The 14,915-nt window shown below is 48.0% G+C and overlaps 1 protein-coding gene across 3 annotated transcripts in view; it reads right to left on the reverse strand.

The window, feature by feature from the left end:
- The window catches only part of TLL2 (tolloid like 2), a 144,123-nt gene that overhangs the window by 20,433 nt on the left and 108,775 nt on the right, over nucleotides 1–14,915 (reverse strand). For all 3 annotated transcript variants that reach the window (XR_015155867.1, XR_015155868.1, XM_086379324.1), the window contains exons 11-13: nucleotides 7,047–7,163; nucleotides 5,734–5,879; nucleotides 4,813–5,008 (exon numbers count right to left, since the gene is read on the reverse strand). Coding sequence is in view for 1 of the 3 variants with exons in the window: in XM_086379324.1 (XP_086235450.1) it covers nucleotides 4,813–5,008; nucleotides 5,734–5,879; nucleotides 7,047–7,163 (459 nt within the window). In the remaining 2 variants the exon portion in view is untranslated. The remainder of the gene's footprint in view (nucleotides 1–4,812; nucleotides 5,009–5,733; nucleotides 5,880–7,046; nucleotides 7,164–14,915) is intronic.

Consider the following 14,915-nt stretch of genomic DNA (forward strand, 5'->3'; position numbering starts at 1 on the left):
CTGGAGAGTTCCTGACACACGCGCTGGCCCCTGTGTGCTCACAGGACATCCTACTGATGACCTTGTAGGGAAAGGCTGGCAAAGAAGCTGGCTGTGTCCAGACCTCTACCAAACTGTGCTAGACCCCACGTAACTGCAGAGCCCTTGCAACACAGCTAGTCTAAGTTCAGACCTGCTGCGAGGGTAAGACACGCTGGATGTCCACTTAGTGTGGGGCGAAAAAAGCCATAAAATCTCTCCCAATATTTGTATATTGGATCCTACCCGGTGGTCCAGTCCAGTGGTTAAGAATTGGCTGCCAATGCAGTGGACAAGGGTTTGATCCCTGGTCTGGGATGATCCCACATGCCACGGGGCAACTAAGCCTGTGTAACCACCACTACTGAGCCCATGCACCCGGAGCCTGTGCTCCGAAACGAGGAGCCACTGCAATGAGAAGCTTCTGCACCCCAACCAGAGAGTAGCTCTCACTCATCGCCCCTGGAAAAAAAGCCTGTGTTTAGCAGCAAAGACCCAGTGCAGCCAAAAATAAATAAATAAAAACATATAAAAAATTTAAAAACCTTAAAAAATACTGTGTGTATTGATTACAGATTAACGTGACAGTAGGTTTGATACGGTGGGTTAAATAAAACATGGTATTAAAACTAATTTTGCCTCTTTCTTTCCTCTTCTTCTTCTATCTGTTTTATAAGGTAGCTGCTAGAAGGTTTAAAGTTACATGCACGGCTTGCATTTGTGACTCGCCTCCTATTTCTGTTGGACAGCACTGCTCTGCACTGTGTTCTCTGGCTTCATTCATCCTCGTGGGAACCCTGAAAGGTAGGCAGAGCAGGGAGCAAGAAGCCCAATCCACAAATGAGAATCTGAGCCTTATTCATTCATCCTTTGCCCCATAAGTATTTACTGAACTCACTGTGGGTCTGGCACTAGGAATACGGTGGAGGACAAAGTAGGCAGGATTGAGTCTCAGAAAGGAAAACTGACCTGCCTGAGAGCAGGGAGCTGGCAAGAGGCGTGGGCAGGACTAGACCCCACACTGCAGAGGCTGAAGCCAGGGCCCTTTTCCCTATTCTCTCATGTGTAGAGAAGGTAGAAAGATGATGAGCGTCAGAATCAGATGAAAAATTCAAATCCCTTCACTTTACTTCCCTGTGGCTTTCAGGTCTCTGTAGAGGAAAGACAGTGAGCTGTGGAATCCTACATGTCTGGGGTCTAGTTCTAGCTCAGCCGCCTTAGAGCTTCAGTTTCTTCTGTTTTAAAATGGGGGTAATAACACCAAGCAAGGAGTTTTTCTGAAGACAAAGGGAGGTAATTAATGCAGCTTCTGGCACTCAATAAATGTCTTTTCTTTCTCCTTTAATAGATAGGTCCCAAAGAGGCTTCCACCAGACCTGGCTCCTCTTTGAAGACTCAGGGGTCAAGGTCAATGCTGTATAGTTCTCCTTTTCTAAATGTGGTTCTCTGCAGCCCTTCTTGACATAAAGACAAGCTCAAAAAAGATGTCTTAACTGTGCAGTTAGTATACATGGGCCTCAACACCTTGACAAGCATCTAAAAGGATGTCTGCCAACTGAAAGGTCTTTGAACCTTGTCTGGGTACTCACTCACCCCAACCCCACACTGAGTGAGACCCTCCTCCAACGTCCACACTTCACACAACATCACTGCCCATTGGCTTACAGGTCCCCTTGGTCAGCTTGAGCTCTTGAAGACAATGACCATGTTTTCCTCTGTCCCACAGCCCCTGACACACAGTTTGATGACTGCTGAATAAACGTTAAATGTGGAGTGGGGAGAAGATGGTATTTTGTAACCAGCAAAACAGAGCCAGTTATCACAGCTGGTCAGAGCAGGTCAAGGCTCTCGACTCAGTCCTTTACAAACCAGTTTAGCATCACAGAGAGAAACTTCCCCCACCCCATCGCAATGCCTGCTATCTCCACTAGGGCTGCCACAAAAAAAGCAGAAGGTTCAGTTAAAGTTGAATTTCAGATGAACAATTATTTCTTAGTACAGTATGCAATATTTGGGACACACACTAAAAAGATCATTCTTATCGGCATTTTGAATTTAACTGGGCAAACTATTTTAACTTGTTCAATTTGGAAACCCTTCAATTTTAGCTGGTCTTCTCAAAAATTATAATGCTGATCATCAGTAGAACCAGGAATGAGATGTGAGTGGGCCAGTGCCAACTGGTTACCAGTTATCTCACTGCAAAGAAGTCCCAACACCTAAGACCTGGGGGTGGAAAACAGGGAAGGAGGAGGACAGGAGAATTAGGACAAAGAGAATTAGAATTAAACCTCATGATTATGGGTGACAGGTTAACTAAGTTAAACAGGTTAACTAAGTTAACAGGTTAACAAAGTCATTTATATCACAGTCCTGGAACCTAGAATCTGTCACCTTACCCTTACATGGCAAAAGGACTTTGCAGATGTGATTAGATTCGGGTTCTTAAAATGGGAGGTTATGCTGGATCAGCTTGGTGGGCCCACAGTAACAAGGGTCCTTCCAACTGAAAGCAGCAAGAGGAGGATCAGGGTCAGAAAAGGAAACATAACGATGGAGATTGAGGTCTATGATGCAGCCTGAGAAGGTCCCAGACACCCTTGCTGGCCTGAAGACCAAAAACACCACCAGTCAAGAAGTGCAGGCGCCTCCTCCCAGAAGCTGGAAAAGGCAAGGATGTCTGAGCTCGAGAACTGGAAGGTGATCACATTTGTGCTGATTTGTTACAGCATCAATAAAAAACTGATACATGGTGACAGCAAGAAGAAACTGTCACAGCATTTTTTCCAGAGAAGAAAATAACTACTTCAGAGATCCCTTCCTCAGCAAAGAAATTAACAGGACTAGACAGGATACCATGTCTACTCATGTAACGCTATTTCATTTCTTCCTGACAATAACTCTGAGATAAAGTAGTACTGTCATTTCTACAGGTGGAGAGACTGGGACTCAGGATTTGTAACTTGCTTAAGACCATCCAGCCGCCGTGGCTGCTAAGTCAGACGGGGGTTTCCCCAGGCTGGGAGATGCACATGCAGTCTGGGCTAGGGTGGGGAGGGGGCTGTGACTTTCCTGGGATCTCTACTAAGACCCCCACGTTCTTCTTTCCACTACGATCACTAACCTAACTGCATCTGCAATACACGTGCTGTGGCTTGGTTTTCTGTTTTTTGCTTCGATTTGCCTGGGAAAGTAACTGGAGACTTTGTCTCCAGTTATTCAGAATGGTATGCTTCTTGCTCTGTTTTGGTTTGCTGTCGTCAGACGCCTCAAAGCAGGAAAAAATAACATTCCCACACACTCGTGTGGCGCTTCTCAGCTTATGAAGTGTCTCCACAGCCATTAGTTCACTGGGGCTTCACTGCTGGTTGGGGGAAAATGGGCAGATTTCCTTCTCCTTGTTTTACAGAGAGGAACACTGAGGCTTCAGCAAGGACAAAGGGATGCCGGCTCAGGTCACACAGCTGGAAATGGGCTCTTCTGACACCATCTGCTCACCTAAAACCTGGGAGAATGGGATAGAAAGGGGGCAGATGGAGAGACGGAGTAAGGAAGGGACCAAGATTTCTGGGTCAGCACAGCCAGGAGCCCGGGAAAGGAGGGAAGAGGGAGGGAGTTACTGATCTGTCACTCCAGTTACAGACTGGATATATCCGTTCAGTGGCTACTGGTGTGCTGGTGGGCGCCCAACCCAAATGCATTGTGGAATAGCCTATATTCCTTCTTAGCAAGTGGTCTGAGGAATTCCAGGGTGCTGAGAGTGGAGAAGGCAGACCTGTCCATTGAAAAGTGTCTTAGGAAGCTGTTCTGCTGGGGCCAGGAATGATGGTCTTCCCATACCACTCTGGGTCTGATTTTATCAAGAACTTGCAGAGCAGTCAGTCCCTAATGCAGCACAGATATTCATTTCCTGAGCACCAAACCCTCTCAATCTCCCCAACAAGCCCTGCCCACTTGAGCGTAGACTTGCAAGTTGGGAGCTGATGCTTCAGGAGCCAAAGACCTGGGCTGCCTCTCTACCCCATATCAGGGAATGCAAGGCAGTGTTTTGGAGAGAGTTTGTTTAGGAGTCAGACTGTGACTGGATTCTTGGTCTGCCGCTTAACTATCTGAACAACCCCGAGCCTGCCTTTTTTTTTTTTTTTAAGATTTTCCTATTAATAACGGTAACAGTCCCTACTGATTAAGTGCCAGTGCTGTGTTAGAGGCTTCACGAGTTTTATGTCATGTATCCTCATCACCTTCTGAGGTGGGATAATCGCCATTCCCATTTGACAGATGGGTGGGGGGTGGTGGGCTGAGGCACGACAGCTTAGGTGACTTCCCACAGCAAGGGGCAGGGCCAGGATTGGAACCCAGGCTGTAGTCCGAGCCTGCCTTTTTAAATCTTGATCGAGGGCATTAAATGACATAGTGTAAATCAAGTACCTTGCACAGTTCCTGACACAATAGGTGCTCTATTAATGATAGTGACCACACAAGCAAAAATTGTTATCAATGCTCAGTTTCACTAAGGTTCATGAAGCTGAACTTGCAAACTAATAAACCTAATTTCCAAGTGCAGCAGCAAAACTTTCTGCCACAAAGACAGAAGCCAAGGCTAAGCCTGTTCCTGAGTCAGTGGAGAACTCTCTCTATTGGGGAATCTATGCACAGCTCTTTGCATAAACGGCTCGCTGCCTCCCCACTGCAGGGAGCTTTGTTTGGTGCTAAGGTTTGTGAGTTTAGTGATTCTTAGGCCGGGGGGCAATACCTCTTCCTGTGTCTAAAATGGAAACAACTGCTAATTCATACCCTTGAAAAAATTGGCTGCAAACCCAGCTTTATTGATAGAGCCGTCGGACACGAACTTCATCCACATTCTATTGGAGCTGGACTTCACATCGTCTGGCTTCTCATAGCCACAGAAGTGGCCGATCAGGGCGCTGTCTTCCGTGAAGCCGTCACGGATTTCCAGGTAGTCATATGCACAGCTGTCATGCCTTTCGATCTAAATGGAGAAACAGAGGCAACGTGGAAGATAGCAGCTCGGCCTCAAGGTTTTCAATCTAATAAATATCACTCTTAAAAACCTAACCAGGAGGCCAAGGGCTCAAGTGTGTCCTGAAACTTTTCCAAGCTGTCTCCTACTTGCTTAAGGCAAGGATGAATCAAGCTGCAAAGACATTAAGTCATGATAAACTGGGAAAAAAGAGTCAATAAAATGCCCTGGGATCCCATTCTAGACTTTTGCTTCAATGAAGGCTTTTGCTTCTGAAGGCTCTCCAGCAGCAGCCTTCAGAAAGAAGGCAGATGCAATTTCAAAACCTGCAGAGGTTTTGATACCAGATGTCCTGGCAAAATGCGCCTTGGACTTGAAATAGCCTCTTGGGTTCCTGTTTTCAACCCCAAACTGGAAACTCGTCTGTGTAGAGCAGTGTCTAAGACCAGCAGTTGCTGCTGCTAAGTCACTTCAGTGGTGTCCGACTCTGTGCGACCCCATAGACAGCAGCCCACCAGGCTCCCCCGTCCCTGGGATTCTCCAGGCAAGAACACTGGAGTGGGTTGCCATTTCCTTCTCCAATGCATGAAAGTGAAAAGTGAAAGTGAAGTTGCTCAGTCGTGTCTGACCCTCAGCAACCCCCATGGACTGCAGCCTTCCAGGCTCCTCCGTTCATGGGATTTTCCAGGCAAGAGTACTGGAGTGGGGTGCCATTGTCGACCAGCAGTACTCACCTCAAAAGCTTGGAAGGTAAGCCCCACGTGATACCCCTCAGAAACGGTAATCCTCCAAACACATTCCTTGGAAGGTCTGTAATCATCCGGGTAGTTAGGAGATTGAATCTGACCGGCGTCTTTGTTAATCTCTCCCCCACAGGTAGCTTTAGAAAAAGAGCCAGGAGGAAGGGGGGTCCCCGTCAGAGCTTATTAAGGGAGTACACCGCTAGGTGGCTCCACTTGCCAACATTTTCATTTCCAATGGACTGATGCCTCCAGAAAGGCATAGTTCCCTGTGTTTACAACTCTGAATTTTTCTCATATAAAGAAAATAACCATGGAGAGTAGTGGCTCTCTACCTTTGCTGGGCATCACAATCACCTGGGAGATTTTTTCAAGCTCTGGGAACAGGGCCACACCTCCAGAAGTTCCAATCAAGTGTGCAGGTATGGGGGGGTGGTGTTGAGGGAGGGGTCCCAGAAGCAGTGATGTCTGACTTCCCTCGTGACCCTGATGCAGAGGAAGGAGGGCCACGGGTAGCGACTGATGTATACATACGCACACTCGTGCTACTTCCTTTATAAAAACACAACTTGGGACTTCCCTGGTGATCCAGTGGCTAAGACTCTGAGCTCCTAATGCAAGGGGCTCAGGTTTGATACCCTAGTCGGGGAAGTAGACCCCACATGCCACAACTAAAAATGTCCCACATGCTGTAACTAAGACCCGGTGCATCCAAATAAGTAAATAAAAAACAAAAACGTGGGCCTCTCCAAAATCACAATCTAAGTCCCCAAGGGACTTTTCCTCTGGGGGAGGGAGGGCACAGGGTTTTGTAGCCAGAGAGACCCAATATGTAGAATAGACGGAAGCAGAATTGCCCTGGTCGCTGCTGCCTAGAGCCCAGACCTCTTGGTTTCTTCAACCACCATGGTGGCCTCACAGGCCCTTCCAAGAAATTAGTTGGAAATTTCTGGACATTGTCCAAAGTCCTTGTTTCACAAATGAAACTCAGAGAGGTTGGATTCTTTGCTCAGAATCCAACTTAAAGCTACTCAGAGGTGGCTTGCATTTCCACAGGTTCTCTAAGCCCCCAGCACTGTCCCCGCTGGACTCTAATGGGCGTTGAGCAGTGTAGTGACAGGTAGACTGGCTGTGCTGAAGGGAGCCCAGCTGGCCTCTCTGCTTCCAGACATGGAGAGAGGGGGTGGTGGCTACCCCACCCTCATGGCACCGGCAGCTGCTTCCCGGGCCAGGGTGGGAAGGGCTGCACGGGAAGAACAGAGGTACGTCAGGAGCCATACTGGCGGCCTCTCCCCTCCTGAACAAACCTTCATATACCGCGAAGAAGCCCTTGCCCAGGATGTTGCTGCTGCTTCGGAATTCCACCCAGAGGCGGCTGTCCGTGGAGGTGAGGGGCTCTGGGACTTTGTCGCCACAAAACCTACCTGGGAAAGGGAAAAGAACTGTCAGGCTGCTGGCAGATGGCAAGGAGGGGCTCAGCACAAGCAGAGAGAGAGAGAAGGCGGTGCTGCTTCAGATGAGGTTCAAGGGGAGCAGTCCTCACTGGAGGACTCATCCTGTAGCACTGAAGGATGAAAAGCTGGAATGGAAACAGTGACTGCTGGTGTGCCTCCTTCCGGAGAGTCTCAGACGCCAATCAACGAATACCCAGCATGTGGCCCCTCCCCTGCCAGGGGGTCATGATGAGTGCTAAGGGGTAGGAGGACATCTCAGCAAGGCCAGGGGTGGGGTGGTGGTCTGAGCGAGTGATGAGGGTCCCCCATTGTATTTCTACTACGTACATAGCCTTCTATTTGAGGAGCATGCCTTATACCTTCCTTGCCCCAGGAAGGGTTGCCAGAGGACACAAGATGACGTGATCAGATCTTCTTGGCTTTTGAATTCCACGAGTCTGGTCACAACACCAAAAATTTAGGGAAGTACTCAGTAAATAAGAGCACATTGCCTTCCCCTTGTTGTCTTAGAAAGATTCCTGGGATGGAGAAGCAAGGGGCTAGGGGGCAGAGAATTGGAGAGGGCACCATGGGACCTCCGAAAGGACCTGGTGCCCCAGGTGGACAAGGGTGATCGATGCCCCAGGGAGGTTTAAGGAGTTGGGAGGAGCAGAGATCTGTAACCCCGGGAGCAGTTCCTGGCAGAGCCTTGAGGGCAATAAGACCCTGGATCCCCCATGTCCCACCTGGGCTCAGAACAGGAGTGTCTATATGGTTTCTTAAGACATTAGGGCAGGAGACAGGCAGGCAGAGTTCTTCAGGAAAAGCAGGACAGGATGGCAGCAACAGAACTCCTGGGAAGGGGATAGAAGGCACCTTCCCATGGCCCAGAGGGCCTGGACAGTCATTGACTGTCTCCCATAGAACGTCTTCTAGGGAGATACAGACTCGGCACTGATCTACATGGGCCTGGAGAAGTTGAGACAGGATAAGGCACAACAGCCACTTAGATGCCAGAGGACTGGAGACTAGAGGGGGATGAGGCCGAACCAGGAATGCCAGTCGGGATAGCAATGCAGATGCCCCTGGGACACCAGGCTCTGGCACAAAGTGTGCCCCCTACTGGCACTCTGGTGGGGGGACACAAATTGAATTCAATTAAGTTCCCACTATCTGATGCAAAGGGGCTCATAATTGCTATTGAACTTGTGTTATTGAATATACAAATAAATGTGTATTACTTAAGCTTACGAATACATTCTATGAAATCCGGACCTTTTACAGAGGAAAAGGGGGAAGGTCAGGCCTTCCCAGAGCACGGTCATCCTTGACTATTATCACTTCCAATGCCACATAAGGATAGCAGCACAGCAAGAACAGAGATGGGGGTGGGGCGGGAGGTGGGCTGAGTCACACTGATCAGCTCACAACACAGACCAGCCAAGGTCTATTTGGATGGAAAGCCCATGGTTCTGCCAAGTGCTAACAGTATGAGTCACTCAAAAGTCCATTTAACATTGTGGGGGAATGGGGAATGACTGTGAATGGGTATGGGTCTTCTTTGAGGGCTGATGAAGATGTTCTACATCTGTGGTGACGGCTGTACAAATCTGTGAGCATGCTAACACTGCTGACATGCGTGCTTTAAATGCAGAGTTGTATGGTGCGTGAATTTCATCTCCAAAAACCATTTTAAAGTTCATTTGACAGGTAGTTAATGGGTATCCTTCTATTGCCCTTCTGAGAAATGCAGGAGTGAGATGGGGAGGAATAAAAGCCACTATATAATAAAAGCCACTTGCTATTGGCCAACGGGGGTCAACGTTCTTTAAGGGTGACACAGAGGGTAGAGGCTCCTAGTTCAGCTCAGTTCAGTCGCTCAGTCGTGTCTGACTTTGCGACCCCATGGACTGCAGCACGCCAGGCTACTCTGTCCATCACCAACTCCCGGAGCTTGCTCAAACTCATGTCCATCGAGTCAGTGATGCCATCCAACCACCTCATCCTCTGTCGTCACCTTCTCCTCCTGCCTTCAATCTTGCCCAGCATCGGGGTCTTTTCCAGTGAGTCAATTCTTCACAACAGGTGGCCAAAGTATTGGAGTTTCAGCCTCCTTTAGGATGGACTGGTTGGATCTCCTTGCAGTCCAAGGGACTCTCAAGAGTCTTCTCCAACACCACATTCAAAAGCATCAATTCTTTGGTGCTCAGCTTTCATTATAGTCCAACTCTCACATCCATACATGACCACTGGGAAAACCATAGCTTTGACTAGACGGACCTTTGTTGGCAAAGTAACGTCTCTGCTTTTTAATATGCTGTCTAGGTTGGTCATAGCTTTTCTTCCAAGGAGCAAGTATCTTGGAAGGCTCCTAACCTTCCAATTCTGGCTGCCTGTAGCCTTTTGGATCTGGAGAGCTTAATAAGATGAGCTGAAACTGTTGTGGAGAATCGAGCAGGGAAAAATCCATCAGATGCTTCTACACTTCCAATAACAGCTCCTTCAGCATCACCAGTTAGTACCAATTAGTTTTTGGAAAACAACATGTAAACCTGGGGAGGTATTTCTCACCAGTGAGGAGACAGAGCCGCTGAATGCTGGTTCACAAAAGGAACGGTTTCTCAGTCAAACCCAGTTTCAAGTCCAAATTCCTCCTTTTAAAATCCCAGCTGTCACAGCTGCTGGGGATGTTTCCAAAAGAGAGAGGGACTTCCACCGCCTTGTTGCTTAAGAACCCAACCAGATGAGACTGAACCACCCACCCTGGGGCCACAGGACACCTGCCTCCGCTCCACTATCTGGGAGGAGGTAGAAATGAGCAGCTCAGCTGGATTTACTGCCTTGTGCTCGTGTGCTCAGTCGCTCACTCTTCACAGCCCCGTGGACTGTAGCCCGCCAGGCTCCTCTGTCCATGGGGATTCTCCAGGCAAGAATATTGGAGTGGGTTGCCATGCCCTCCCCTCCAAAGGATCTTCCCAAACCAGAGGCTGAACCCAAGTCTCCTGCATTGCAGATTCTTTACTGTCTGAGACACCAGGGAAGCCCCTTTACTGCCTTGGCAGAGCTAGACTTGGTAGAATAAATCACAAATTATTTCTAAGCAAAATCTCCCCAAATCACCTTGCAATTCTTAATCTGAACCTCCTGCACTGTCCCTAGACTGGTGTCACCAGACTCCTACCTTCACAGTAATGGTTCTAATAAAAGCCCCCTTTTAAACTGAGCTACTCTATACCAGACACTGTCCTATGCACTTTATATAGATTATCTATTTGTCTCCCTACTACCTTTTGAAGTAGGTGCTATTATTAATCTCGTTTCTGAAAAAAAACTGAGCCTTGGAGAATTTGAGTTGAATTATATTCAATTTATAGAGGAGGAAATGGCAACCCACTCCAGTATTCTTGCCTGGAGAATCCCATGGACAGAGGAGCCTGGAAGGCTACAGTCCATGGGGTCACCAGAGTCAGACACGACTAAGCGACTAAACCACTACCACCATACACAAGTTATGCTCAAGATTGTAACCCTGGAGTAGGAAATGGCAACCCACTCCAGTATTCTTGCCTGGAAAATTACATGGACAGAGGACCTTGCAGGCTGCAGTCCATGGGGTCACAAAGAGTCAGACACGACTGAGCGACTGAGCACACTGGTACACATTCAAGATTGTAAGTGCAGCAGGATTCGAACCTAAGCAGCCTGAGATCTTGACCTTCAGCCCCAGTCTAACCCTCTTCATCATGCTCACCATTACTGCCGCCCACCATCCAAAGGAACGTCTCTGTTTAGGACTCGGTTCTAAATACTGTACATTTTTGGATCAATAGACATCAAATCTGTTCTCTGGGAATGTAATCACTATTTCCATTTCCCAATTTGGAAACAGACACATTGGAATGATGATCAAAGACTCAAACCGTAGGGCAAGCCTATGGCAACGCCAGGCATGCCAACTTGCCTTATGCCATGGGTTCTGCTCATTTGGGAGGCTGCCCCCGGCCCAGGGAGCCCCCAGTAGTGGGGCCATGCGACACTGATTGGCCGGCCTGGCCTTTCTGAACTTCCCTCCCCACTTCAGGGAAAGGGGGGGGAAAAGGCTTTTGTGCGCATTGTGGTGGTACAGAATGCCCAAGGATGGTTCTGCATACAAAAGTGCATTGTTAGAGTAATGCCTCTAGCAGAAAGAAGGGAGGAGAATCCAATTAATAGGCCAGCATTTCAGGTTACTGGATGAGTTCTGTGCAGCCATCTTTCTCCCCTCTCTAGGTGCAAACTCATCAGTGACCCTCGCAACTGAAAAAATGAATCTGCTACCTTTAAGCAGGCGTGAAATGTTCTCAATCTACTTACATTTCCCTTTAATCAGGATGTGAAAAGCCGGGTCCCAAACAGCCTCCTCCCAGGGAGACTAACAGGCTGGACAGAAATTGGACGAGAGAAAGGTGTCAAATTCCTAAACTGAACTCTGGTTCCCGCCTTTGGAGGAGGAGCTTAATAAGGATATCAAGAAGAGGAAATGCAGATGAGGACACTACAAGAGGACTCCATGGGGAGTCATAAAGGGTTCATTCATAAAAAGTTATGCGTCCATTATGCCTGGAGTTTCACACACTGCCCTGGGAAAATATGCAATGCACAGTTTTTCAGAGCAAGATGCATACTTTCACAATCCGCTCTAATCCGCTCTCCCTCCTGCCAAAGGGGCATTGACCTGCCTCCTCGCGGCAGATTTCATGGCACTGACCCCTCCCAGGGACCAGCTCGGCCTACACAATGCACTTGTTCCAAACACAAAAGTTCACTAACAACTGCATTTGGAAACATCAGAGCAGGCCAAATAGTTGGCAAAGGAGAACTCCTGCAAATGAAGAATGACGGTTACAGGCGCTGGGCCATGCCTTGGCTGCAGCACACTTGGCACACACACACACAGACGCACACACACAAATACCTACACACACTCACTGCAAAAGTGTAAAATCTGAGCAAAACAAAAAACCCACACACAAAAACCATCACTGACAATGACGAACAGCAAAAGCCCCATCGAATCAATGAACGTGTGGTCAGAGTTCCCAGGATCTGTAGTGAGAAAATTCTTGTTTCAAGTTCAAGGGGTGGCTGGAAATCCTTCTGTCTGTGCCCATTTTCAGGAGCGTGCCTTGGCCCTCTCCAGGGAACTTTAGGAACGGAGAGCATCCCCCCTCCAGAGCTTTTCAAGTCTATCACGTTCCCTAGGGGGTATGGGGTGCCAGATTTAACAAACAAAAATACAGGAAGCCCAGTTCAATTTGAATTTCAGATAAACAACGAATCACGCATTTTTATCTGGCAGTCCTATGGGGAGTCCCTTCTAGATTCACAGTCCCCTCACCCCATCAGCGGGACTTCTAAGTTCTGAACTGATCTCAAGCCACTGGCAGGCTGTGTGGCCCTGGTGAGTCAGCCTGCTCTGGGGAGTGTGGGTTTCTCATGAGGGTGTGTGATGAAGGGACTCAAAGGTCCACACGATTCCACATTCTCAAGAAACTCCTCCCACACAGCATTTTAAAAAATTCAATTATGAAATATTTGGTTGCATTCTTATAAAAAAGCCAAATAATCCAGAAGTACACAAACCAAACCATGAGGTTGCCCCCTCCCCAGCTTTCTTTCTCCAAGGCAACCACCTTCTTTAGTTTGCTGAGAGCCCTTGCAGCCCCGTTTCTGTGTATTTGGTACTAGACAAGTACACATGCACAAATATTTATTGGTAAGTGGGATCATTCCCTGATCCACCACGTGGAGATCCTGATTCAACAGTTTCCCAGGAATCTCATAGGAATCTTCCCCGCTGACGCTAGGGTGCAGTCAGGTTTGGAACCTCTGCGACCAGGACAGCAGTCCTGTTTTTATTTTGTTGCACCCAGTCGGTGCTACCTACAAAGCCATGCCTCCCCATACACACTGCGTCTGCTCACGTTGGACAGGAAGCAGAAACCCAGGGCAGACAGCCTCCACCCTGCCATCGGGGGGCACAGCCCATCTGTCCCGAACTGCACACACTCCTGTCTGTTGGTGCCTGGCCTGGGAATCAGTTTCTTGCCCTGCTTTCCTGGACCACCGACTACCTGACTGACCCCCCTACCAGTGATAACCTGGCACCCTCCACTCAAAGCCGGCTCTGGCTACAAATACCTACCTATTTGTACCTCTAGGAAGTTAAGCTCATGGCCCTCTGGACTGAGAGGACTTGTGTGCCCTTCCCAGCAGTAGCTGACCTGGCTGAGACCCTTTGGCCATATGGAAGCTTAGTATTTGCCAGGACCCCTGGGTCCAGCCAGACCTTCCATCCCTGTCTCTCCTGAGCTATTCTGAAATCTGACAGGAAGCTGGGCTTGGTCTGGCAGGGAAACTCCCCACCTTACCGCTCTCCACTCTTTCCTGCTTCCATCTTTAGCCAGCTGTCGTACTCGGCCCAGTGACTGGAAGCATCACAAGTATGGCTTTTTGCCCACGTGAAGATCTGCCAGGGACAAAGTTTGCAGAGAGAACATAGAGTGGTCCACCTCAGAAGCCCACCCTGAACAGCCATCTATAAACAGCTCGCTGTCAGCAGAGACCCTCCCAACTGACTCCTTAGGCTCTGCTCCTCTTTCTGGTTCCACCATGGTTGACATTCCTGGGCCAAACGAGTCCCCACGTCCATTGTCCTGACACCGATGCCATCAAGCCTCTATATGACCTTAACTTTCCCTGGTCACCCTTAGAGACCTCTCTTCTGGTGGTCAATCCTGAGTGAACCGACCTTTCTCTTTATGCCACCTGCCCACTGCCTCTCACTCAAAGGCCCACCTGCCTTTTCATCGATGAGTTCATGTACTGTTCATCTTCTCAAAAGAACACATGTTTATCAGAGAAGAATTAGAAAATACAGCTAAACCAGGAACAGAGAATAAATTTTTATATCCATCATCCTGAAATAACCACTGTTATTTATTTACATTTCTAACTTTACTTAATATTTATATTGTAGGTCATAAAATGGTTCCTTTCAGTTGAATCCAGCCGGCCTGATTGTTTTAAGTAATTTTGCTTTGGGTAACTCGAGTCAGAATATTTTGTTTAGTTTGCCACACTCCCCACCACTCCTTACTTTATTATACCAATGCCATCTCTCTCATTTATACCTTACTCCCACTGCTGCTGCTAAGTCGCTTCAGTCGTGTCTGACTCTGTGCGACCCCATAGACGGCAGCCCACCAGGCTCCTCTGTCCCTGGGATTCTCCAGGCAAGAATACTGGAGTGGGTGGCCATTTCCTTCTCCAATGCATGGATGCATGCTAAGTCACTTCAGTCGTGTCCAACTCTGTGCAACCCTATGGAAAGCAGCCCTGAAGGCGTCTGATTTTGCAATGCTTCATAATATATATGCTTTTGTTAAAACAGAATCTTACTACATATCCATTTTGCAACACTTTTTGCATAGCAACATACAACAAACATCTTTCTGTATCAATAAATAGTCCAACTTTGTTTTTAATGGCTGGATAGTTTTCCATGGAAAAGATGTATTATAATTTATTCATCTAACCCCTACTGTTGAATATTTAAATTGTTTTCAATGTTTCCTGCTTCAATGAATGTCCCTGTAGCGAGAGCTTTGCACACTTCCTTAATTAGTTTCCTAGGATAAACTCCAAGAAGTGGAACGGCTGGGTCAAAGAGTATTCGCAGTTTTAAAAGCTTTTAACATGTGC

The sequence above is a fragment of the Bos grunniens genome, chromosome 26 (assembly GCF_055505025.1).
Source record: "Bos grunniens cultivar Pamir isolate PY7600 chromosome 26, Bosgru_T2T1.0, whole genome shotgun sequence".
Taxonomy (NCBI): domain Eukaryota; kingdom Metazoa; phylum Chordata; class Mammalia; order Artiodactyla; family Bovidae; genus Bos; species Bos grunniens.